Source organism: Haemaphysalis longicornis, unplaced genomic scaffold, assembly GCF_048455015.1.
Source record: "Haemaphysalis longicornis isolate Haplotype H1 unplaced genomic scaffold, Haemaphysalis longicornis Haplotype H1 scaffold_1, whole genome shotgun sequence".
Lineage (NCBI taxonomy): Eukaryota > Metazoa > Arthropoda > Arachnida > Ixodida > Ixodidae > Haemaphysalis > Haemaphysalis longicornis.
Window position 1 is genome coordinate 421,439,983 of NW_027526203.1, and position 27,136 is coordinate 421,467,118.

General features: G+C 46.0%; 1 protein-coding gene and 1 long non-coding RNA gene across 2 annotated transcripts; both read left to right on the forward strand.

Annotated features, from left to right (window-relative positions):
- The first annotated feature begins 6,361 nt into the window (after positions 1–6,361).
- On the forward strand, positions 6,362–26,919 carry LOC144155647 (uncharacterized). Its single transcript, XR_013319604.1, has 3 exons — positions 6,362–6,798; positions 22,758–23,800; positions 25,353–26,919. It is a non-coding gene; the product is annotated as an uncharacterized LOC144155647 (long non-coding RNA).
- On the forward strand, positions 7,299–11,301 carry LOC144155645 (uncharacterized). The gene has a single exon (XM_077687224.1). It carries the CDS (start codon positions 7,314–7,316, stop codon positions 8,361–8,363), a length of 1,050 nt encoding a protein of 349 aa, XP_077543350.1. The 5' UTR covers positions 7,299–7,313; the 3' UTR covers positions 8,364–11,301.
- Positions 26,920–27,136: the final 217 nt, after the last annotated feature.

The window sequence follows — 27,136 nt, forward strand, 5'->3', positions numbered from 1 at the left end:
GTACAAATTGCTTCATGGTATTATTTTATGCCCGGAACTACTTGAATCAATCAGTTTTCGCGTTCCACAAAAAGCTACAAGGCTCGCCCACCCTTTTAAAGCAGCTGGAGCTCTCAGCACACGTTCTCCTCTTCAAAGGATGCAGCATCTGCATAATGTTCACTCCGAGAAGCTCGATATCTTTCAGCGTCCTCTTCGGGAGTTTTTGGCCGGGTTGTCAGCTCTGACACACTAGGTTCATCTTGGCAGTGCTCTTTTTCTTCACTTATCGTCCTGACGTGTGCATTGACTTCACCGAGCTTGTTCTTGTTCCTGGTTATTCGTGTATTGTGCTGATACTGCGACTGATCCTAGAATTTTTCTTTTTCTGCCGTTTTTATCATTAAAAGTTGCCATATTCACTTCATGCGTCCATTTGAAACTCAAAATGTACGCTTCCCGAATCTTGTAAAAACTTTCTTCTTTTCACTCACCCTTCCGTATAGTTACGCTTATTGTAGGATGTCTTGTTGCAATTGACCAGACATTACAGTTTCTATTGATTGTGTAATGTTGCCTAAAATTACACTATGGTATTTTTATTCTTCTTTGAAGTTGTAGTTTATTCTTATTTTTTGCTCACTCACTGTTCACATGCCAGCTGTTGATGCATTTCATTGGTGTCTTATACCTTTTCTGTGCGCCAGCAGAATTGATTGTGTAAAGTCGGTTGGATTGCACTATTTTATTTCTAATCTTCCTTGCTGTTTTTGTAGTTTTTTTTTTGCTCACTGAGTGTTTATTAGCAAATTGTTGATGTACTACAGTGCTGCATTTTCCCCTCTGAGGGCTCCAGCACGAAGGCCTCCGCTGTTCCTGGGCACTATAATAAACATTGATTGATTGATTGATTGATTGATTGATTGATTGATTATTGATTGATTGATTGATTGATTGATTGATTGATTGATTGATTGATTGATTGATTGATTGATTGATTGATTGATTGATTGATTGATTGATTGATTGATTGATCACCAACTGTTCGACTGCCACATGCCAGTCGAACAGTAATATCCTTGACGAAGTGCAAAGAAAGTTCATATCTATTCACAAACATCGTTTCTCCCGCCCCAGTGGCAATGGTTCAGATTTTTTTATTTCTCATCCTCTCCAATGTTTAAAGTCAATATGAACCAAAACTGACCTAATTTTTTTATTTAAACTTGTTCACGGGATTATTTCTTGTTCGAAGTTGCTTGCAAATTTAAACCTTAGAGTACAGTCGAAACTTATCCGTAAGTCTCCTATACTTCGTATTCGTAACACATGCAATCGACACTTCCTTTTGTACCGCCTTCAAGAAACATACAATCTCTACTCCCATAATATTGACCTGTTTCATACACCCCTTCGGTCTTACATGTGCGACCTTCTGACTTCTGTCCCTCCCTGACTTTGTTCCGCCGAGTTCTAATTCTATTATCATTGCCCTATTTCCGTTTTTCTTGCTCGCGTTTGTTACTGTTCGTACTTATACATATCGGCCCGTTTGTATTGTCAAATTTTTATGACACTCTATTTTATCGTTTCGTGATTGTTCCAACTTTAGTGAGCCGAAATCATTTATTTTGTTAAATGACCGTTAGTTTCTTCATTCTAGTTTTTTTTCTTCGCTTGTATTTTGTTGTTTTTATCACGTGTGGATGTATTTGCGTGTCGTCGTCTGTCTTTTTCTCAAGTGCGCCAGAACAAAGGCTACGGCTGTACCTGGGCACTATAATAAATAGATAGATTGATTGATTGAGTATTATTAGACCCTGAACTTTGGCCTAGGCACTGCTTGTACAAGCCTTTCCGTGGAGAGGTTCACGGTAAAGTTATCCATGCAGAAAAGCGCACTGATGGCAAGTAATTACGGATTCGATTTTTTTTACAAAAATGTCCGTGGGCTTCGAACTAAATTAGCTGATTTCTTTTTCTAATGTTGTTGCATCATATCTTCCTGTTATCATTCTGACATGACTTGGTTGTGCCCTGACATAATTCGACTTCCCTTTTCCCTCCAAAGTATCAAGTTTTCCGGCGTGACCATGATCCTTCGCGCGGCAAACAAAAGGGTGCTGGTGTGCTTATTGCCCTTCGTAATTTGATAAAGTGTAAACGCCGCATTGACCTTGAAGAATATCCTGAGTCCATCTGGTTAGTGGTGCTATGTTCTCGGGGTGAACGCCTTTTGCTATGTACCTATTATATATCACCCGAGATGCAACCTTACAACTTCAAAAATACTTTAAATCCTATTGAAACTACAGTAACATCTCACTGTAATCACAAACTTGTGATCACAGGGGACCACAACGTTCCTGGGGTTTCATGGGGCACACAGATAGTTAATGAGGCATACTATCCCATACTTCAGAAGTGTGACATTTTACTTGATTTTGCTTCCTTTACCTTATTACTGCAGTGTAACTCCATTAGGGCGTCATGTGGGAATGTTTTAGACTTGTGTCTGACTAACTTAGAAGCCGCCGATGTGTCGCACAGTTTTATTGAACTGGTAAAGCCTGACAAGTTTCTTCCACCTCTACTCATTTCTGTGAGTAACGTATCTCTCCTCCACCAAAGTCCTCCTGCTCGCACATCACGAAGCAGTGGTTACAACTTTGCTCGTGGGGACTACATTGGTTTATTTCACTTTCTTAATGGCATTGATTGGTCGCCAATAGCCAACCTCAATGACGCCGAAGCGCAAACTCATTTTTTTTTCACTGAAGTTTTCCACTACGGATTCAGCAGATTTCTACTTAAAGTACATCAAAGAAAGGCAATTATCCGTACTGGTTTTCAGCTGAACTAAAACGGGCCATCGGAAGGAAAGATCGAGCTCACAGACATGCTAAGAAAACGGGGAATGAAAGGTGAAAGAGTGAGTTTCGTCCACTCAGGTCTCATTGTAAATATCTGCTTAAACGTGATAGGTCTAATTACATCACCGCAGTTGAAGCTAACGCGACACGTTAAGCTAAAGGTCTCTGGGGCCATGTCCGTTCACGAACATCTAAACATCTTTCAGAAAACATTAACCTCCTCGATAAGAAAGGAGAGAGCATATCTGACGTTTCTAATGACTTTGCGGAACGATTGCGTTCCGCATACGGCAAGAAAAGTGTAGCTTGCTCCCCTCAATTACCTCTGGGGCTCCATAAATGGTCGGAAATGTTAATATCACAAAGTCTTGTCTCGAAAGCTCTAAAGCATATGAAGGCGTCATATTTGTGTGGCCCTCACGGCATACCCTCAGCAGTAGTTAAGGCTATTGGTGATACCCTTGTACCTGTCTTGACGTGTATATTTCAAACTTCCCTCAAAACTGCCCGATTCCCCGCTCGTTGGAAGACTTCGAATGGATAGCATCAAAAAAGTTGACCGTTTATGCAAGGTGGCTGTCAATTCTGCTCTGGCATCATCAACTCTGGCATCATCAGTTTAAAAAGTTGCTTAGAATAAACAAAATACGGCATTTATTACATTGAGGAGGCGTTAGATTAGCTCGGTTGGTAGAGCAACTGCCCTAGAAAGGCGGTTGTCCCGGGTTGCAATCTTGGCCCAGGACAAATTGTTCGTCAACTGCAAAGTTTCTAAGAGAGCCGTATAACTTATCTTCGTAGCCGTGCGGCTGCATTTCAAATTGGTTCCAAATTTTCCGTGATGGATACTGATAGATATACAGGTTAATGCAATTTATCTAACCAGATTGAGGTTCAATGGCGACATCGTCACGTTAATAGAATCTGCAGATGAATTCTATACACATACTGTTGACAACTTCAGTAGGGAAGCCTTTGTCTTATTTAATATAAATATGAGGAAATAAAAGAATTGGGATTTTACGCAACTAAACTGCACTTGGCTATGAAGCACGCCGTAGGGGAGGAATACGAGTGAATTTAGACAGCTGAAGATCCGTAACTTGCGCCCAGATGTCACACGGTCGTTTTCGCATTTCTCCTCCAGCAGGAAAACCATTACCGCGGATGGCACCTGTGTCCTCGTGCAAATGTGAAGAAATGAAAAGCAATGACAAAAGGCCAGGCTATAAAACAGTCTGCACGCGTGGGTGACGTAATACTATAGATGCAGATGTGTTTTGTGATCTTGTACAATTAATTAATGGAAGTCCAATCTACGACGCATAAATCAGGCGAACAATCGAAATGTGGTTGTGTGCATGCGGGAAGCGGCCTAAATAATGGAGAGTAGAATACCGCTGCCATAGGTAATAAAAGTTTGCAATTATTGCAAAGTCTCAGCGCTCGCTTTTGGAGCGGAAACTTGGAGTTTGGAAACGAAAACTCCATTATCCCGACAAGCCATATACACAGAGAGGTTAAGTTTGACGTCTAAGCACTGAAACCCGGCATAATTGACTGGACAAAAGCCCACTTGGGGATATGTGGTGCAGATGAAGGGAATCTCTGGATTTGGGCATCGCATGGAGCACGAAGGATGGAGAGCGGATGGGCTACACAATTTAACGGGGGTATGTCCGAGGGGCGGGAGAAGACGCGGAGGGGAGGCAGAGGGCAACTACGATAGGATATGAGATGAGAACGTTCGGGCAGAAATGTGAGGAGAAGCGTCTCAGCGATGTCTTCACGTTACAGTGAACATTCAACAGACGATGACGAGGGCTGATTACACTTCTGAAAATGTGTAATGTGGGTCGCGCCAGAGAAGCGCCTACACACTGCCACTCTCCAATATAAAAGCAGAAACTTTATACCGGAGTTGAATGCGGGACTAAATATAGCGGGACAAGCTGTTCGTCATTCAACAAAGCATTGGCAGGTCGACAAATGGCAGCAGCAGAAAGGCGTATTAATTTAGGAATGTGAACGATGTATTTACTGCTTACTAACGGTTGAGCATGAGAAAGTGATTATTTCGCCAGTGCTGATTTCGCATGCAACTGTGACACAATTTGTGGAGCTACTCTGGAACCTCAATACCATCTTTATACCAAAAACTCGCGTGGCGCATTTGGCGCAAAGCTGCATCTTTTGCAAAAAAATAATGGTGTACAATTCTAAAGAATGTGGCGGCTTTTAACTGCTGATATAGCAAGATCTGAGACGGGGAAACAGAAATGAAACATACAGCTCTTGTTTTGTTCCTTCAGCATTATTTCGAGGGACTTCAGTTTATAGAAAAAAGCTGCCCATTTGACGCAAGGACACTCCCATGATAGGAACTGATAAAAGTAGAAATGCTAGACAAGTGAAACAGTAACGCTGTCAGATGCTGCTATGATGGTCTCTGTGGATTATTTCTCATTCGATATGCTTCCCTTTATTAAAAGGGATCATACTGTGGCTCATCAAGCGAAGGCATGACATGACAATTATGACCGGAGTGCAGGCTTGGTGATGCTGTTTCTAAGAATGCAAAGGTTATTTCCACAGTTTGAACAAAAGTTCAGGAGAAAAGGATGCAAACATCTTGAATAAAAACATGCTAAGATAGTCCCACTCGAACGCATAACTTGCTTCGAAATTAAATCTCCCTCACTTCAAGCGCACCCCCCGCACGGATAATACGAGTCGCCCTGCTTTATCCGTGGTCGAATTTTCACTGCACGGACACCACGAAATAATGTACAGAGCGCACATGAAAGTTTTTTATACTAGGGAGTGTGGGCAAGTTCACGTTCATGGCTGAACTGTTGTACTTCTATGCTCATATTTCTCTGGCATAAAATATCGTCGCCCCGAACCGCCAAAGCACGCGTCTCAATAGCACGTAGATTGATCAAAGAAGCCCTAGGAAAGCTCTTGTTTTAGAAAAATTGATTTGAAATTAAGAGAAGGAGGAGAAATGAACCAAATCTAGGCCTGCATAAAGTTATGCACTTCGTATTACGATTACCCCACCGTAAATTATGTGACACAGATTAGCCCTTTTTGGACATATGAGCATAAAAAGACAATACCCTGCAATGACGCTGATATTTGCCGTTACTTCGGCGTGCAGGGCGAATGTTAAAATAACCATTTTATAAATTATCTCACTTGGTTAGGGAATGCCTCACTGTTGCATTAAATCGGACTTACAGCGAGGGCCTTTCTTTGTGAAGACAATTAGTGTTCTCTTTCATTTGAAAACTCAAGAAGGACTACTAAGCGCTCAATAGTATCAAAAGGTGCAATCATGATGACGAGGAATCTGGGGCCCAATGTCAGAAAAAAAAAAACGGTTATGAACATTTTTAAAGCACAAGTATAATATAGTGGCGTGCAGCAGTCCAGGCGAATTAATTATATTTCGCTCAAAAGTAAGCGCAGTTAGCGTTTTTACACCACTGCAGTACTTACTCCGTTTTCACTCTCTTTGAGTCTACGGAAAGGATCTTGTACACTGCCGAGTGCCGGAGACACCAACTTGCAAAATGACCGCCGCCCCACGCATGACGAGGGCCCCACGCCGCCCCCGCATGCCTGCTTGTATCCGAGTCTGTCGGCGGCAGTTGTCTCATATTTGCATACGTCCTTTTGATATCTCCCCGCGGGCCTGTTCTGATAAAAATTGCACAAGAGGACGCGTTGCGAGACGGCGGCTATATCTGGTTATATATGCAAATACGACACGTCTTCGTAACGCAAGACGGCATCAATTTTGCCACACTGTGATAAGATAGAAGGCGGACTTTATGGCGTCCCACTTGATTAGTGGCCGAGCCGAAGGAACGGGAGTTCTCCAGAGCAACGGACGGCTGCCTTTGCATGGCGTATCTCCGAGCGTCAGAAACAGGCTAAGGTAAGTGCGCGCTAACCAAAAAACTGTCCTGCGTTATGATACTGCCTAGGATGTGTTGCTCTTTCCAGGGGTGCTGCAAATGAGTTATCAAATGAGTTACCGGTTGTTGCAAATGCGCTGAAGTAAAAATGCCGAAGCGGCAGCATTCGCTTATTCTGTAGCACATTTATTGAGTTAGACCGTACGTACAAATCTAGAAGCTAGGAATGTTCTTTCTTTTTGTGCACCCTCAGTCTACGGTAGCGGCGGAGAGAGTTTATGCGGCGGCGGAATGCATGCACAAACGAGGCACCTGTGCCAGCGCTGTTTGCGGAGCGCCCAGGGCGCAAACAGCGGCGGCGGCGCACGTGCGAGCGGCGGCGTCGACTCACCGGGGCTGCGCGGGACCGTGGCGAGAACTTAAGACTCGGGACGGGGCGAGAGGGGCCGTGGCCTAGCGGCTGGCGCGCGGATGACGTCACGCGCGCCGCGGCCTCCCATTGGCGCAAAGTGCAGCGCCGCTGGCGCTCATAAATATGTGGGCCAAGTCGGCGGGGGCCGAGCTCTTTGGAGCGCAAGTCGTGTGTGGAGCGCGCCGCGAGCGGAGTCTTGTGAGCCCGAGCCGAGCGCGCGGCGCAAGTGTGGCCCTGTACGCGGGTGAAGCGGGCGAGGCCGCGGTGGCAGCGTGGCTCGGCGGCGCGCCACCGGACCCTGCCTGCCTGTACTTCCAGGGCGGCGCGGCGGCGGCCACGCCGTCGCCGTCGGGCTCGTCGTTGAGCTCGTCGCTCGATGAAGACGCCATGGCGGCGGACGAGTACAGCTTCGACCTGGAGAACCTCGAGGAGGTGGTCAAGCAGGAGATGGGCGCCAAGTACGCGGCGCTCCAGCCAGAACTGCAGCAGCTCGAGCACCTGCGGCGGCCGCTGGTGGGCAGCACGCCAGGCACCCCGCCGGACACGCCACCCGGCTCGACCGCGTGCCCGGCATCGCCCGAGTTCGGCGCCTGCATGCCGGACGACAGCATGATGTGGCTGTCGCAGCCGCCGCCGCCGCCGGCCGGGCCGCACCAGGCGCATCCGCCGCCGCACCAGCAGGCGCACGTGCGCTTCGGGCACCAGGAGCCGCTGGACCTGCGGCCGCAGGGGGACCTCGAGTGGCTGCAGCTGCGCCGCGACCTGGAGGGCCCGCGGCCCCCGATGCCCCCGCCGCTGCCCATGCGGGACATCTTGGACGACGAACAGCTGATCTCGCTGTCTGTGCGCGAACTTAACAAGCGACTCCACGGGTTCCCCCGCGAAGAAGTGGTTCGCCTCAAGCAGAAGCGTCGGACGCTCAAGAACCGCGGCTACGCGCAGAACTGCCGGACCAAGCGCCTGGCGCAGAGGCACGAGCTGGAAAGCAGGAACCGCATCCTTCAGGCCGAGGCCAACCGTTTGCGCCAGGAGCTGGAACGCGCCTGTCAGGAGCGCGACTTCTACAAGCAGCAGCTCGGCGCGGCCGCCGCACGCGCCCGCGCCCAGCCGCAGCAGCAGCAGCTGCCGCCGCCGCCCCACGGCCTGGGCTCTTCGCCGGACTTCCTCATGTGACTCGGGCCCGCAGCTCGCCAGCCCCCCGCCAAGTGGCCGCCGCGCCGCCCCTGAGACTGTACGAAAGGCGCCCGTGTGCGGGCGCCGACGACCAGTGCGCCGTCGCCTGGCCTGATGCCCCAGCCGGCGCGCACCTCAGACTGTACGAAAGGCGGTCCCCCCCGGCCGCTGACGACTTCCCCCGCTCGCGCTTGCTTTGCTTGTCCCTTGTCTTGCCTGCTCTGCCGCCGCTCAAAGTGGCTCCTGGTGGGCGCCCGGGACGCCGGCGAGTTTGCTATCAACAGGTACGAGAGCCTCCGCATGGCCGCAATTGCGCCGCCGCCGCCGCCGCCACTGGCAGGCCACGAGTCGCGGGCAGGACACGCCGCACCGGCGTCGGGCCCCGGCCCGAGCCGCTGAGGTGTCTCCTCCCCGCTTCCTCGCGTCCCCCCGGTGCCAAAGCCTAGCCCCTGGCGCTCCGCGGACCCGATGCGCTAGGAAAGCGTGCCATGCCGCACCTACGCGTTCTGTCGCTTGTGTTCCTAGACACGCACTGTCTGTCGGGTTACTTACGTGTGTCTTTTTATTTTCCTGGCGGCGGCATGAGCAACGCTAGTCGCGGTCGAAGAAGTTGTGATCGTGCGATTGTCCCCGTCAGTGGTTCTGTTACCATTTTATGTCGCTTGTTTTTTCTCGAGGTACGCCATCGTATAATATCACCCGGACCTTGCCCGCTGGTGAAGTAGCTAGAACAATTCAGCTCTGGCGATTAGCGCGTGCTATTTCTCCTTTGTCAGCGATGTCTCATGCAAGAAAACGTAATTTTGTGTTTTCTAGTCCGTGGTTCGTGTCCTTCACTAATATCAAAGGAAAGGGTTGTATTCCAAATGCTTACCTAAAGCCTTGACAGTAGAGCTCATGCGCTGCGGGTGTCTATGATCAAGAACTTACTTTTTTTTCTCTTCGGCATAGCCAGTGCTGTTGTTCTTCCTGATTTAATGTACCACAACAACTTGGAAACGTTTTTTCTTCTCTCCAAACCGTCAAAGAAAGAGCAGTCTTCGTACGAGACTTCGTAAGCTCTTCTGACCATGCTGTGGGAACATCGTAAATGGTATTACTTTTATACAAGTACATTCTACATTCGCCGATGCCAAGCTTCTCTGAGGAAATGGGAACACAGCATAGGAATTGGGGCATTGTCTGTAGTGGTCTGCCCATAAGGCTGTTAACACGATGTCCCTACATGCGTTTTTATTGTCCGTAAGAAGTTTCCGACGTAGCGGAACCGCGTAGCTCGTTCGACAGCGAGACCAGGCTCCAGCGGGGACAAATGTCAACCGTCTGCACTTCACTGGCGCCCTGCCTAAAGCCTGCGCACTACTACTGTAAAGCGTTGTTGGGCGGAGTTTGGATAAGCGTGAACAAGGGTGTTGTTACTGCGTGTGTTATATGCACAAATGTTATTGCAGCCCTTAAGACCGCCCGCCTGAACTTCCATTCCGCCAGCGGTAATACCCTATGATACTTCATAGCTCACTCATAGCTAAGTAATCAACTGGGTGCCAGTTTACTGGCCTTGTGTCTCTTGTTGCCGCTTCCGACTACAAGTTGTATGAACTTTCATTGAGCATTGTTTAACATGGTGCGTGCGGGCCCGTTTTTGTGAATTAAGCTAAAGTTCCTCGGATCAACACGGGCGTCGAGCCAATCTATGTTCAAATAATTGAGGTTTGTGCAATATTGTTCTGCCAGAAAGAAGATAACGATGTTAATTTCTAGCGGTACATTTCCGCTCAGCAGCCTCCGCTTCTTTTATATACTATATAAATAGAACCCAACTCCACGCTTCCTGTTGTGGCCAAAGTGATCACAACGGAACTCATGATTGCTAAAATGAGTTGTCTAGTCCTTAGTCTGAGCATAGCCGCTGGAATAACCTGCGATTGATACATATATGCTGTCTCTCTGATTTCTCGAATATGGGTGCGAGCAGTTATGCGTTAATGAGCCGCGCTTTAGCGGTCTTGTGGCATTAAACGACCCGCCTCGTCGATCCCACGGACGAATGAATGTGTTCACAACGCGCAGGCACTTGCTTGTTCGAGTGAAAGAGTAGAGAATAGTGGCGTGCAATGCTTTGAAAACGTACATAACCCTTCATTTGTTTCTTTTTACTGTTGTTTTCCCGACAAATCAAAGCACTACTTCTGATGGGGCGTGATTCCTATTTTGAACTCATCAGTTGTTTTCATGCGAGGAAAAAAAAGCACGCTGTTTTCTACTGTGATAAGTAACACTGTATATTGATATTTGAACGCAAAGAAAAAAAGTGCATTATTTCTTTTTACTTCAAGTTGTGTTATGTCCGAGAGGTTTCAACGCTGTTATATGAACGTGTGCGTGTATGTAATTGTATAAAACTCACACACACACATACAAACTCGTGTAAATATTCCTGATGTACGCGCTACCACTGGGCTTCACCGGAGTGGTAGGAGTGCGCGAAGTGTCACCCGTTACTATGGCGCAGTTTCCTCTTTTTATTGAGGTTGGGAAAAAGACTGCAGCCAAGTCTAAGCATGCGACCAAAGCACTCCTCCTCCACCGGTGTCGCTCTAAGTTTTCTAAGGTTCACCCTTTGTCACATAAGAGGGTGTATACTATTATTCTTACTATTCTATTGTCTCCGCCTCTATTACATTGAGATTCAGGTGAACCCTGCTGAGGCATCTATGCGTGTTTCAGTTTGCTTTTTAAACGGCTGTACATACCTGCTTGCCTTGGTGGTGCGTTTTAACCGAGTTGTAAAATTTAAAATCTTGATTGCTTTTTGTGGAAAGGTACGCGTGTGTGCTGTAATGAGGCTGGTTACGTTACTGACGCCGTTGCCCGGGAGGTAGGCGTCGCAGTGTAAAAATATACAATCAAGCAATAAAAGGAAACATGAATGGCAAAACGCTTTCTTTTTCTCTCCTTCTTCGGGGTGAGCAAACACTATAGGAAAGCGAACCTCTTGAATCCTGCTTTACGATGAGTTTAAAATTCGCGCGAGCTACGCCCACTAATCTCTGCGACCCCGCTTTACGCTGGTGCCTCGCCCATAAGCACTAGTTCCCATTGGTTGGTCTTTCATTCACCACAACATTTAGAAACGGGGTGTTTTTAGCTTGAAGAAGTCTTTATTGGTCATAACGGCACAAGACTCGTATCTGGCGTGCGCGTAAGACTCGCTTTCCGCCTTCTGTCCAGAACAACAAGGCATGAAGCGGACGTTCGGCTAGTTTTAACGCATGTTTTGTGCTTAATTGGTCCACAAGGGCTCTAAAGGAACGCTTGCTGCTCGCTTTCTTTCGCGGTGTTTTTCTAATGAACCGCTTCGTGTTGTGTTTATTACGTGCTTGATTTAGGCCTTAGGTACTTGTTTCAAAGGTTTTATTGTGAAAGATAAATTTTGTGTCTCTGTAAGGATGTGGTGCCAATGCTCAAAGCAGGCGTCGTTTTCTTTTTTCTTGAAGAGCTGACGCTCCAATGAAAGATTTCTCGGGATATTCAACGTTACACGGCAGCCACTGCCGGGAAATGTCCCTCGAGAACCGAATATATTATTTTTAAACCTAATGGGGGAAGGTGTTAAGGGGGAGGGGCAACAACGACATGTCTACGTTCCGTTTTAGTGCAACGGGTGTCGATAAAGGAGGACTTCGGGCGTGTCTCTTTTCCTTGCAACTATAGCAAACCCTGGTTATAACAAACTCGTTTCATTCGAAGCGTTCTATGGTCACCACTACAGTGCATTCGAAGCAGGTCATTCCCGTCTTGAACGAGGCATCGCTTGTAGCGAGGCAAGCTTCGTGAACGGAGGTCTTCCGTTATTACGAGGGTTTGCTGCGTTTGGATTCCTTCAACCGCAGTTTTTTTTTTTTACTTAGTCGGCACTGAAGCCATGAGGTTCAACTCCGTCAATACTGATAGTTTATTACGCATGATTAAACGCAAATTAAACTCCCCATAACAGAAAAATGACAGCTTTTTATTCATACAAGAACGCATGCTCGTGATACTATGCATGTACTGTTGCGTGGTTTTATTTTCAGGCTCATTTTGCTCACGATGCAGTGCGAAATAGAAAGAATAGTGGTGAAGCTTGTATATATTTACAGCAGACCAAGGTAGCGACTAATCACGTCGTCTTCCCCTTAGCGGCCGTGCCTCTTTCATCAAGCGCGTTGTAATGGGTGTTTTTTTTCTGCAGCAAAAAACAACTGTATTTTTTGTGCATTGGGATTACAATTGGCATTTTGCTTACGAGGGAAAGAAAGGCAAAAGAACAACTGTGGCAAGCGCTGTCGTCTAATACCACGCTGGCGTTCATCGTTTGGTATTGAAGCGAATTATCCTGTAATACTTGTGGAATACAGCCATAATGGTTGCTTTGACCTCCAATAGCATGGTTTTTCCACAGGAGGTGTATTACATGCATAAATGCCGCTTTCCAGGCATCACCAGCTTTTAATCTTAAAAAGCTGTGCGCTCAGGGATTTAGTAAGCGACATTTGGCATACAACAAGGAGTCGACGTGATACCAACAGTGGAAAAATACTTTGATGAAATATCCATAGTTATTTTTGTGTGTGGAATTCGTTGGCAGCAGTCACTGTCCACAGATTTAAAGATGATAGTTTCCATGGCTATGGGACCTCGTGGAGCAACGAGCTAGACTTGGAACTCCGCATAAAGCAAGCTTTCGCCTTAAATATTACCTGCGCGAAAATACTTTGCATTGCACTGAATAGCTCAAGGGTAATCACTTGTAAGAGAACTGCAACGAGCCGGAAAGCTGCACCAGAGTAGTGTGTCGCAGGCGACACTGGGCAAAATTTTACAAGTGCAAAGAGCTGTTTGAAGTGTCTTAAAAGGGTCAATGTCTAATTTTGCGTTCGCCGTTGGCGTTCACAGTTGCGTTCGCAGTTGGCAGAACATACCACTCTAAGGGAATGGAACGCTAGCGCAGGGAAAAATGGGGGTACCGAGGGAGGCACAGGAGCAGGCATCAGCACCCATTCATGGAAGGAACTCGTGAGCCGTGCAGCGAGTCCTCTTTATTCTGCATTCTCAGAGGCGGCGCTAGCTTGGGGCGCTGTTCTTTTTTACACACGCTTGCTGTGCGTGCGAATGTCGGAGACGCAAGTTACCACCGGCCGCCATTTCCCTGTTTCTTCGTTGCAGTTCGTTAGTGCTGCATGACGCCAGCTTTACATTAGGTGGCTTTTTGAAATGTTCTTGTTGAGAAAAATAATGCGAAGGCAAAGGAGGGGGGGGGGGTGCGTGTTTTATTGATGTTATGTTATCAAACAATAACAGGCACGCAAAAATATAACGGGCGTTGCAACGCGTTTTAACAGCAGGCGAATTCTTGACAAAAAGAAGAGTATTGTACACTGGTGGGCCAGTGTTTTTGGTATACAATATGAAGTTCGCTCTTCAAATGGTAGAATCATGCACAAAAATGGGAGGGAACAGAAATTACTGGGGCCCTTCGACAATCAGTCTTGGACTCATGGTGGACTCCCCCAGGAGCAATCCACCATACGTTTTTCACAAACATTTCAATGTCGTGGGGAATCCTCGGACTGCCTGCGGGCTATCTGCAGTGAGTCCGAGACTGTAAGACGAAGAGCACCACTGTCTGCTCAATTTTTCCTCGTGGTGTCCTTATCCAGTAGTTGTGATTTCACCTTAATTATTTCACGAAAGTCAGCGAAATATTTATTAGTCGAATGCAGTCAATCTCTTTGAAGCGACTCTAGTAATTTTGCACAATGATGCGTACGAACCATATCAGGTGTGCGATACATGACCGACACCTTCCCAGGGTGACTGAAAATACAAAACGCCGGTAATTGCAGTGTGCCTCAATTTACCACCGAGCGCAATCATTCAGGGTACTCTCATTGTCACTTGTGAAGAAGGACAGCATTCTCAAAATACAGCATTATGAGGGAAAGAGAACCATATTCGAGTTGTGTGTTAGCACCATGTTTGCGTCCTTGGGGAAGCACAGCCCCGAAAATTTCTAAAGTTCCGGCAGCGTCAACTGCTCATACTCTGTCCAAGCGCTAGCTAATGGAATTGACATTGAAATGCGCATATCACGTTTATTGTGTCACTTCAAAATGCGGTGAGTCGGACTCAATGATGAATCGGGCGACAGAAACCCAAAATAGATGAATTCGGGTGCAGAGCTATATAAACTGTGTAGATGTATTCGGGGCAATGGGTAATCGCATTCCTGGGCGTACTTTAAATGAGCCATGAAGAGAAAATACAACTTCGTTTAATTTGAAAGAACTAAGATTCAGTATCTCACTCAGCTCCATTGCAGCCACAAAAGATGTTTTTTTAACGAAAAAAAAAAGCAAGAAGTATTTAAAAAGTTTCAAATTTTGCGCCACAGTGACGTGTTATGAGCAAGAATGACGTCATACTGGCCAACAATAAAACATAATTTTCAGTGCGTTAACTGCACGTTAGCATTCAAGTGATCCGGTCAAATGGAACTAGAGGCCCCATTACAGACGTCCAGTCATGTGTCGTCGCGACAGGTCAGTTAGGCGGCCGCCAATCGCACAAACAAGGTTCCGTGACGTCATAGAAAAGTTGCGGGAAATTGGCTAGGGGGTCGCGACTGCTTCACAAGTTTTCTTTCATATCTCCGTTATTTGTTCGAAGATTGCGATGATATTGGTATCATTGTTATCGGGACTAAGCAGTCTTTCTAATAAACCCAACTTTTATTTTGTCTTCATGGCTCCTTTAAAAGGAAGCGCCACCAAAAAGCCGCATATCTACTTTACTGATCTCCTACAAAGAATTCGGAAGCGGTCGAAACGTTGCTGGGCTAGTCAGTGTACAATCACTAGGAAAACTTCTTAGCGCTAAAGAAAGGTTGGACGGAGGGGGGATTTCCTCGTCGTCATGTGCTCCGTTCATTTGAGCAGTACAACGTTTTTACACAAGGTCACGGGAATCTGGCACCATGAGATAAAACATCAAACAGACACCTGGCATCAAACAGAAACGAACAGCACAACGAATTTTCAGTGAACCGCGTCCTTTTGCGACAATAGAACTTCATTTTAAGGTTCTCGCAACTTACGCGATGCGGCTTGCGCCGTAGTTGGGCACTCTGCGATGAGAAAAAAAAAATACTGCACCGTGATTTTCAATTAGCTGTAGCAAGAAAACGGCAATGTCTCATCAAATCATAGGTTAATAAATATTACTAGCTTGATTAATTGATTGTGGGGTTTAATGCACTGAAGTTACACCTGGGCTATCAGGCGCGCCGTAGCGGAGGGCTCCGGATTAATCATTGATCACCTGGGTATCCTTAGCGTGCCCCGAAATCCCGACACACGGGTGTTTTTTGTTTCTCTCCTCGACCTGAAAAGCAGCCGCAGCGGCTTTTGTCTCCTGTGGCAGACATTTGTTTTCGATTTAAATTCATAGGGTAATCAATATGGTAAAGACAGCTGCTTCAAACGGCACTAAATCTTGTATTATAAAAAAAAATTAAGATTGGCGGCAAAAATTAGGAGGCAGAAGAAAGAGTTCCACGTCACGGCGTATTTCTGCGCAGAACCTTTGAATCTGTACACTACAAATCTTAAAAGAGACTTGTTTTTTTTTTTTTTTTTTCGTTGTATTCAGTCTGTAGAGTTTGTATTAATTAACTGCAGGGCTTTCTATAAACCGGCGGGTGCCGAACCCCTTGTGCGAGTATTTTCAAAATTGAACAGGAAATATCACATCATTTTCTTTTGTATCTTAAAATGTGAATGTAGGTAGGGTTCCTCTAGGAAAGGTTTTATGCGACAAAAACGGAACACCCTTACAAGCGCACGATTTTTCCATCCTGTTGTATTCGGCTTAAACCTCCCATATCGGGAGAGGTCTTCTTCCTGCAATGAACATAGATAGGCTAATGAATCAATGAATGAATGAATGAATGAATACTAGTTTTGTAGAGATGATGGGCAGTTTCCATTCGGATCCAGTGGCTGACTGGTCGTTACGGATGGTTCTAAAACACGACAAAAAAGCATAATTTCGCGCTAAATCAATATTCGGGATGTGAAAAGCATCACACAGAATATAAGTTGTCTCAAAAGCGAGGCATGTCAGCTAAAATACTTTCGCTTTCCAAATCGTTCGTCATTAGGCATAGACGCAAACTTTTAATTCACTGAGTAAATGTGTTTGCTCATTGATGTCATGCAGCATCTCCTTTTTATGAGGGAACTTTTCCCGAACAGCCACGGTGTATGCATGGTTTTTATTGTGCTAAGCATATAAAACGTTCTCAGATCAGCTTATTAAACAACCATGGGCCCAGGTTCCAAATCTGTGCACACATAAGACAAAAAAACAGTTTGTTTTAAGGTGAAAGCCTTAGGTGCCCCTGTCCGCGAGAACACCGTATTTGTTGCTCTAGTTGTCTGGTCAAGAAAATGGCCGCTGCAGTAAACATCACACAAGTGTTATCTGATGAGATTTGAACTCAAGTCTACCTACTGTGCTATTTCAACGCCGCTATTTACGCACGTTGTCAGCGTAGAAGAAAAGTTCTTGTCGTTGTTGTTTCTTTCTTCGCAACACATGCACACTGAAGGGATTCACCAGGAATAGGGAGCTTTCGGGGATAATGTGTTCGCTTAAAAAAATTCACTAAACTACGAATTGTGAACTGAAAAGTTGTAGAATAGTGCGTGCCGCGCGACACCTGAATGTGATGGCACGGGAGTGCAACAGGTGCACACCAGCCGAGTTGAACCCTGATTATAGAGAAGTCGTGACGTGCACTAGTTTCGTTGCTGGGGTAAAAAAGACAAAGAAACGAAAGTGAAAAAATAGATGCAAATAGCATGTAGCAGTAAAAATTTGGTTTTACGGGAACACTTGTAAATACAGGCACTGCAGCCCACACCATTTTTGAATCTCGGACGTTTGGGGTAAAAAGATTGGAACTCGTTGAAAGGGCACTGCCAGTAGTAGCGCGGTCGAACGAGGGGGACTTGGGGAACACTTTGTTATTTCACGCTATCTTGTTTTTTTTTGTTTTTTTTTTTTGAGTTAGTTCACCTTTCGCTTACGTTAAGCTTAACGTCGCTTCCACTGTTGTAAAGCTCGACGAGCGCGAGGCTGAGTATCGATATCGGTAGAGGTCCTCGAGGGGGAGAGAGAGAGAGTGAGAGAGTGAATGTGAAGCTTTGATTTTCTCTTAACAGTGAGCCATTTCAGGCCGTGTTGGTTACTTTGTCAGTTGTCATAGTGGGGCAAGGTGGAGGCAGATGGGCTGGAAATGCGGGATACGTTGGCATGGGGAGCACACCCATAGCGTTATACAGCTCGAGTTAGACCTCTTTGGGTGGACATTCGTGCAAACGATAATAGGGGTGCCCACGGTATGTGGCTTTATGGGTTTGTGGGTCATCTGTAGGGGGCGGGAACTTGCGCTAGAAAGCAAATTTGTGACAGAACGAGATGTCGAGATGTAATAGTATAGATTGGCTTCGGTGCAATTGAGGCAGCCATTGAGGACTCAGAACGCCTAGGTGTCGACAGGGCGGCGTACCGTCGTCTCAAAGGTTCGGGGGCATAGCTGGCGTTGTACATGTATTCATTGATAAAGGCTTCGGCATAACAAGGGAATCGGAAAGAGACCTTGAAGAAGCAGGGGCTGAGTAAAGTTTTGGTGGTAGGTTATTTTGACCTTTTCGTTGGGAATTGTTTGCACCGCTGACGATGATGAGGCCGCCAAGCTGAGGGGTCGGGGGGCGTTGTCGACAATGGAGGAAACAACATAGGTTGCAGCCTTAGAGTCGTCTGTTCGCCCTAGAGGGCGGGCTGATTAGCCGGTGATTAAAATAAAACCGGGTTGTCCATAAGGAACTTGGACGCGCTGCTTAGAGGAAGCCAGCACACATGGATGGAAGACGACAGGACAAGTGGCGAGTGAAGCGCGGTGAGGATTCCTTGTGGCCCCGCCAGTCGACCCGCCGATGTGAACGTCATTGTCAATGTGGCGGAAGGTAACTACTATCCGGTAAAGTATTAGGGGCGAAACACCTTCGGGGCTCGGTTGCCGGCGTCTGCTGTCGTCTTCTCCTGTAGTCACGGTACTAAAACACGGGGACACTCGTTTTCCAACGCCTCGCGCTAGAACGCAGCGCGTACTAAAAGAAAAGTTTATATTGGATAAAACCGGTTCAAAATAAACTAACATGATTTAAAGATTTGTGGAACGCTCTCTGTCCGCTTCAGAAATCGTCAAGCACGCGCAGAAGATGTTTATAGACGGGTTATAATTCGTGTGACACTCAAGTGCCCGCCGGCTCTCGACGCTAGACCTTATCGGGTCGGGTTGTCGGTCGAAGCAAGAAAATACATACTTGCTGGTTCCGGGGCCTCGTTGATCACCGAGGACCCACCCCCAGGGCGAGGCGAGGGCATCGCCCTCCGATCGCGTTGACCCCTGTCAATACCCCAAACTGTGGCAGGCGGGGCATGCAAGTTGGTTAAATCCGGTTCAACGCAAGAGAGGGCGCCACCACCTCAGCAAGCGCGCGATTGCTCCTCCCACCGGCGCTTCTGCGGCGCCCAATCAATGCGCGCCGTGTGGCAAGAGAGAGACTTAGAATCTTTGAATACACTTATACGCTGCATGCTTCGCCCCTCCTCAGGTTTCACGTTAGTGGAGATGGCCCGTTTGTTTCCGAGAAAGTAAGTTGTGGGTGGTTTGGAGGGCAATTTGGAGGGCTTCGATGGATTCGGTAATAATGAGATGGTGGGGTAGAATGGTCGATTAAACGTCGTACATGAGCAAGTCAAGGTCGTGGATGACGGCGTAGAGTTTAGCTTCGGGAGGAGTAGAATATGGTACGTGAAGGGCTTGAGAGACATGAATTGTTGGGAGGTCAGGGGATGTCCGTGCAGGAACTATTTTTGGCAGGGTTTCGCTGGCGACAGCGTAGACTTCGATTTATTGGGCTCGCATGGTATTTGTGAGAGTGGCACTTACATTGGTGCGTATGGGTCGAAGTTCACGTGAAATGGGGAGATAAATGGGGCATTAGTGGCCAGTAGATGGAGCTATGATGGCGAAGGCGAGGGCTGGCTAAAAACTGTGTAGGATTTATAGGCTCCCAAGCCATCAGTTGGATTATTTGGTGAACAATGGGGCACAAATATCCTAGCCAAGCGGGAACATAAATCTGAATTACCCCGCTGAAAGAAAAGGTAAAAATAGTGAGTGGAGCCATGCAGCACTAATAAATAAAACTGGAATTTGAGCACAGAGTACTCGCTACATTAAAAGGTAATCCAAACAATAAAGCAAGAGCAGCGAAACACGCCTATTTCTTAGTGTAGCAATCACTAAAACAAAGCGTCTATACAATATCAATGAACCTTTCATGACTGGCGACGCAGAGGAATGATTTCTTGTGTGGTAAGGCACGAAGGCAGAATTCTTCGAGTGCTGCTGAGCCAAATGACGCGGGTTCGATTCCCGGCCGTGGCGACCGCTTTTCTGATGCACGCGAAAAGCAAAAACGCCCATGGGTTCGACATTTCGGCGCACGCTAAAGATCCCCAGGTGGTCAAAATTAATACAGAGCCCTCCACCACAGCGCGCCTCGTCGCCTACGTAGCGTCGGCGCGTTAAACCCCACAACAAATCAATTCTTCGAGTTGACCAATCTGAAGGCGTTTCTATAACACATCCTATCATAACGCAGACATATATCTCAGTGTACGGGACAAGCAGAATAAATGTAAGGAAGCGCTAGAATGCAGGTACTAAGGGCCAAACTTAGAAGCAAATTAAGGTGAGGAAAGAGGCATCTAAAGGTAAACTGACTTTTTTTTTTCTTTGGGATTTTTATCGCTCAACTTTTTTTGTTTAGTCACGTAATTTCCGCATGTTGTTCTGTCGCAGTAAGGACCAGGGCACCTCTCGTTCCTACTGCTTGTAGAGCCCCTGCCTGAATACATCTCTCAGAAAGGAAAGAAAGGCTATATTAATTATACTTGTTTATTTCGTGTCCCCTACCTTCAATAAGATGAACTTTCTTGCTGTGCTTAAGCCACCTCGCCGCATGTCTGTCCTTGCCTAGCCTTTTACATAGAATCAAGACATTTAACAGTGATAAAAAAGAAGTATTGTGAATGTTTAGACATTCATTCCTTATACCTTCAAGCGATAAAGCTTTGAAGAGGGGAGTGGGCAAACAAAAAATATGTGCCACGGCAAAATAAAAGGTATAACTTTCTGGCTGTAAGATACAAAACAAAGCAAGTAAATGAAACTGAAGAATGTGTCCCAAGCCTATACGTACAAAACTGTCACAAAATACAGAATAATGAGTCAAGAATTCATCACAAATAGTCTGTCACACATGTAAATAACAGAAATCCCCGCAATATACAAAATCATGTTGCAATATCGCATTGCATAAATGCAAACAATGAATGGCGAAAAAGAGAATAATTAGGAATGCAAATAATGACTGCAGGAATATGATCCTAGTCGGTGGATATGTTTCGTATGGATAAATAACAAAATACCTTTGTTCGGCAAAACGTATATCCAACAGTTGTTACGGTGATCGATACGTAAAGAACGATGAGTGGGCAAAGAAATTAGTTGCCCACTATTGTTATGAAGCTGGCGCGACTGCTCGACTATTACGATACACTTGAATGGTGAATAATAGCTATTTCCCCATGGAGGTATCAGGTTTTGTAATACAGGATCTAGCGTCACACGTGTACCAGGACATGGTACGCGTGCCTGGTATGATGCTGGGCTGTTTCCTAAGCACGACGATCAGTTTATTTTCAGCAAGTGAACATCGCCAGCAGCGCTCTACCCATGAAGCGCCCCTCACCCTGTAGGTTCGGAAAGCCGGCCGACAATTACAAGGAGTTCTGTTGCGATTTCAGCAAAGCCGATGCACATTTTGGCTTGCGTTAAAATTGACTGCCTCACGTCGTTACAAGAAGGACACCCCTTATGCGAGCGTCTGGCGTCTTCTTTTGTCGAGGGAATACACGAGCCACTTAGGTGGCTGGTTGGTTGGTTGGTTTCTCCTCCTACTTGAGAAGTAAGTCGGGATCAATTTGAAGGTGATCACAGGAGCATTGATAAGCGGGCCTTCCAACCTACACACCGGGCGTTTTCAGAACTTTGGAGATACAGGTAGCAGTGCCTTTTTCCCCTCGTTGTCTCTTGCATGATACAACCCTGATACAACCCGTAACATGGTGCTGCTGCTTGTTTATGTGCCACCCAAGCAATCACCTTCAAATTGATCCCGACTGTATCTTTGCACAGCGCCAAGCGCCGCGAGCGCATATCCGTAGCATCTAGAGAGAGGCTGCGGGTGAAATTCGTAATATAAAAACCCACAGTTGAGCCTCTATAATCACGGGGTTAGGAGCGTTATACTGGTGGGTTCACAATATTTACGCCTAGTCGTCGACACTCTCTCTCCGTGTAATATATCTGCGGCCTCTCCGCTTCAGCGGTCGCTGAAGCAAGGTTGTTTTGCGCGTACCGACCTAACGTATTAGCGAGCTAACCACACAAACACTTCTCGACTATGCGCGGTAAACAGCCGCGCTGTAAAGCGGTTTTGCAAGACCCATAAAATGGATGGGGGCAGGAACCAGAGCTGCAAGGAAAAAAGCGCAGTACGAAAATTACTAACATTTACCAAATAAAACAGTAAAAATTTAAAGTAATTTAAACTTTAACGTAGAATTTCGAATTTACGCATTTTAAATATAATTAAAATGAAACAATTAATAAAATGTCGGATGTGCAGTAAAATATAGGTACGCTATTTGCAGGAAGCGCCCACTTCGAGGGATACTAAGTGGGTTACGACGACCGTTATCTGTTACTTTATCAGGCAGTAAATGTAGAATGCGCCCTATCATGTTGCGGGTTCTTTCGACCAAATTTGCGGCGCATTTAGAGAACAATGCTCTAAATGCGCCGCCTTCCTCACACCGTTTCCCTCGCCAATTCGGTCCCGCCAACCCCGTGTACGCGCTCACCACGCTATGGGGAGAAACTGAACGGATTACGCACATGTTTACCATGTGTACCCGGGGAGTGAACATGCAAAATGTGGATATTTGTCACGAAATTGGGTAAGTAAAAACTCGGAATATCGAGAATCAGACAACATTGCCGACCAGTCCGGCCACACTACTCCAGTTCTTAAGGCGGCCGTTAGAGTGCATTGCATTCTTTCGAGCGTCACTGATAAACGAAGAGCCAAAGCTTCGGCTACATAGTGAAATAATGGATTTTGTGAAAATAACAACACTATGCACTTACAGATATGATCTGGGCAAGTGGACCTTGGAGTCTATTAGGAGCAACAAGCAGGTAAGGATGCGCAGATGTACAAGAATTTACCAGGTGCCATGCAAGCCACGGGCCCACATCACACAAAATAACAGCAGCACAGGTGAGGCGGACATTTCTTAAAACAAAAACCGGGTGCTCCCCGCCAATACATAAATCAAAACGTTAGAGAACCCTGCAAAGTTGTCCACTCAACTCGAACGGGAAAAAATTCCTTCGGGGCACTTAAGTCTGCTTACGTGCTTTGAAGGGGGAAGGTTTGTGGCTCCACCTGGAGATACTTGTTTTTCTTTACTGCTGCATCGTGTCTGCGTCGCTTTCCCCGATTTCGCAGCTTCGTCTTTTGGCGCGAATTACTTGAACAGGCATACTGGCGACCCAGCTTCACCAGATTCAGAGTCCTCCGTTACTCCGTTATAGTACTCCAGTCCCGTCACGTTCACCCGACACGCTACGTGACGTCACAGACCAAAGCCCCCGCACTAGGCCAACTCCCATTTCGCCGCTTGTAACCTGCTGGTGTACCACGGTGGTAACGCACTTGTCTCCCGTCCTGGAGACCCGGGATCGATTCCCATATGAATTCCAATGTAACTAATTGTATTTTCGAACTGTTTGATTTACTTCATCGACATTGATTCGCATGCTCACTTTGGCACAAGTTCCGACATTTTTGTACGTGTTTTTACTCTATACAGCGGCGGCCATATTTTGTACCGGTATACATATATGTGGCACCTAAGGCTTTTTGCCTTAAAGATGTAATGGCCACAGAGCCTAGCAAGTACGTTAATTATTACCACTGCGCATTTTGTCTGCTTGATCAATGTTTTCCGTAAGTTCAAATCGCTTCTTGCATTTAATACGAGGGCACCGATGGGAGACCTCTAGTTTCAGCAGGCCTGCCTGCATAATATCTATATTGCAATATCAAAGTGTCCAGGTTCCTCGAGCCACCCTGCTCGGTATGCAGCTGAAGATCTATGTTTATCAGCGGGATGCATTCTATGCAGAGGTAAGAAACTTTCCATTTGAGCAGGGTTCATTCTTTTGAGTGGTGCTTCTTGACGTGTATGGTTTGTATATAGCCATGTCACGTCTCCTTCTCAGCTGATTTGGCAAGCTGCAACGGGCACAGCATGAAACAGTGGCAGCATCTTTTTTTTACGCTTAATGTAGCATTGAAGGTTAGCTACATTCAATGTGTGTCAATTTTATCATCGAATTTTAAACTGAGTACATATTTCGATCTGCTTACGATCACAATTCACTTCATTACATTGGAATGTCTGCTGTCGTACCCCCTACAGTTACCTGTCAGTGGGCCAGCGCTATAGCAGGCCATTCACCGTCGATATTCGCAGAATATTCAATGCTGTTTGTTTTTCACAGGATTGTCTAGTTTCGGCGTGAACCCTAAGGCTACGCAATTAGTTCATCGTGGTACATATTTTTGAATACTCAAAACTAGGGGTGGGCGATTGATCGATTAACCTTCCGAATAATAGATTAATGCTTTAGTCGCGATCAATTTTTGAACTGGTTAATCAGTTGAAGTCATGTGGGCAAAATGAAACAAGATTGCCATGTTGAAATTGTGCGCAAGGCTGTACAGAATCATATTCATGTTCGAATAACACAGCCTAAGTCACAGCAGAAAACGATGCAAACATGCTCAGAGATGATAAAGATTAAAACCGCAGGCTGGATAACCAAAACCAACGGGAAAATGGCTATTATTAATACCAATGTACACGGTACGAAAACCGTCGAGCGGGCACTGGCACCGTTTTACCGTTGTATAAAGTGTCTATGGCGTGAGTAAACCACGATTAATCGGCGTCCCCAGCACTTGCGGGGAGTTCCGTTGTTCCTGATTATAGAAATAGGGCGAATGACTAGCGCGGTGATAAAGGTTCCGACCGTATCAGCGTCATGATGATGATCTGCTTACTTCAGCCGGAATATCTGTGAAAAGGGCGAGGAGCATATTGACATTATTTATTGTTACTATAATATTATAGTTATTATTAGAATATTATTTATTTATCGTTTTCATTCTGAAACCAACGCAACGGATTAATCGATCAATGAAGCGATTAAAGCCTGCCGAATAATCGGGTTAAAATTTTTAACAGACGTCAGTCCTACTAAAAACGCAACGCATCTGAATTTATAAAAGCTGTGTACCTTTTACGATAAAAAGACTTTACTACTACTACCTTTTACGAATTCCGTATGGCTTTCAACGCATAGTTTGAGCATTCAGACGCCTCGGTTACATTCAAGCTGTCCAAAGAATTAGCACAGAGCTGAACCCATCTTAGTGCACTCACCTCACCACCTTAGCTTTTCTCGCGAAATAAGATAGAAGCGTCCCTTGCACTGCCACGAGCTTCTGGCCTTTACTGCGGTGTATGCGGACGTCATTGCAAGTAGGTTCCAACTTTCGCTGGAACGCGTTCTTGTTTCCTTTCTCCGACATCAGAGACGCCAACTGGGTGTAACATTGCTTCGTCTTGCTCTCTCTGCATTTCTTTTCCCGCCTTTGTTGCTGCGCTCTGGAGGCTGGCACCTTCAGAACTGACCTCCTGACCTCTCTGCGAGATCTTCTGCTACGAAGCCTAGACACAGCAGGAAGACTTTTCAAACACCATATCAAAGTGAGAGATGCCATGGCATTGCGATATTATCACCAGGCAAGTACGTTTTGAATTTATGCACAAAGAAAGGAGAGAGAAACAAAACGGATACAGCAGTTGCCTGACTAATGGCCAGCGAAATACTCCTAAAAACCACACAAGGTCTATGTTACTATTCAAAACCACACGTGTTTTTCTTGCGCACAAGCTCTATAATAAGCAATTAACGGTGCCAATTGCACTGAATTTGGTGAATGACATGGCCTAACTTTTAATATGACGAAAAAAAAATGTGTCGGTCCTACCACGCAAGACGAAAATGACATTTGCCATAGCTAAGATGACTGCTTTAAATTAATTCGAGCACTTGGCATATCATTCACCGAGTTTGCTCTACGGATCGCATTGATCGACACCACCTAAGTACACAGTGTACTTAGGTTGTGACGAAGTATAGAGTCGTGGAGTTGTAATTTAACAGCGTATAGTCGAGGCAATAGAAAAGGAACTGAGAATCGAGGCAAGTCAGCTGAACTGCTGTAAACGGTGTGCTCAATGAACAATCTGATATCTCGCGTGCATGAACGCGCATGTTCTGATTTTAGTTGCCGTTATATCAGCGCTTTTACAGCTATTGGCATTAGGTACGCAGCCCCGTCGCGGGAATGAGTGAGCGCCTCGCAATAGGGTGCCACTTACGTAACACAATGCAGTAGCAAGAAATAAGGTCAACCTCATTTCGTGAAACTTGTGCCGTCCGATGCGCATAAGAAGTGTCAACTATAATGAAGCTTAGAAGCGGTCGTTTATGACATTAATGGCCGTCCAAGAGTTTCAGAGACAGGAGGGACAGAATAGATTAGTTTGCATGCTGGAATTGTTGTGCTACGTTTACTTATCGATCAGAAATTCAATAGCTCCTTTGGTACCTGTCGATTCCCAAATTAAAAGGAAGGGGCCGGCATGGAACGAAGCTTGAAGCGACGCCAGCGTACAATGACAACTGAAGCAGCGCACGTTGCATCTTCAGGGTTACTGCAGGTTTCATAAGTATACCAAGGACGGCAGTGCATCGCTCGTAGACCTATTCGGTGTTAGTGCGGAAAATGTCTGAATGCTGCGTGGTGTCAGCGAAGTCCGCAGTAAGCCTGGTAAACTCGTCACCCGCTTCCTTGCGCATTGAAAACAAAAGGGAAAAAAAAAACATTTCAAAGCTTATGTTGCCAGAGCACTGCATACAATTGTCAAATTGTAACTTCCTTCGAGATCTCTATTTCCGCAGTATACCTAAAGCAAAGACAATTATAGACACTCTTGCATTGTAAGAGAAATCGGCATAATGTTCACATTTATGTATCGCTCGGTAGTTTGCACGCGTTAGAGCCTAAAATGAGTGAGCTTTCAAGAGCCTAGGCCATGCTGTGAATAGGGTATTCTTCAATACTGAAGTAAAAATGCAAAAGTAATTTTAATATGGTGTAATCGCAATGGTTTTAACGGCCTGTGGCTTATAGTAATTAAATTTTGAGCAAATTACCGAGTAATCTAACTTATTTAAAAAATAATCTACACATCTGCGAACGAGTCTGGTTCTGTTTGTCTGGTCTATACTCGCCTTACCTAAGAGCATTTTAGGAACGTAGGGCCAGAGAAACGCTGGAAAATGGGAGATATATAGACACTTGACCTTTTTGAAGTGCAAGATAGAA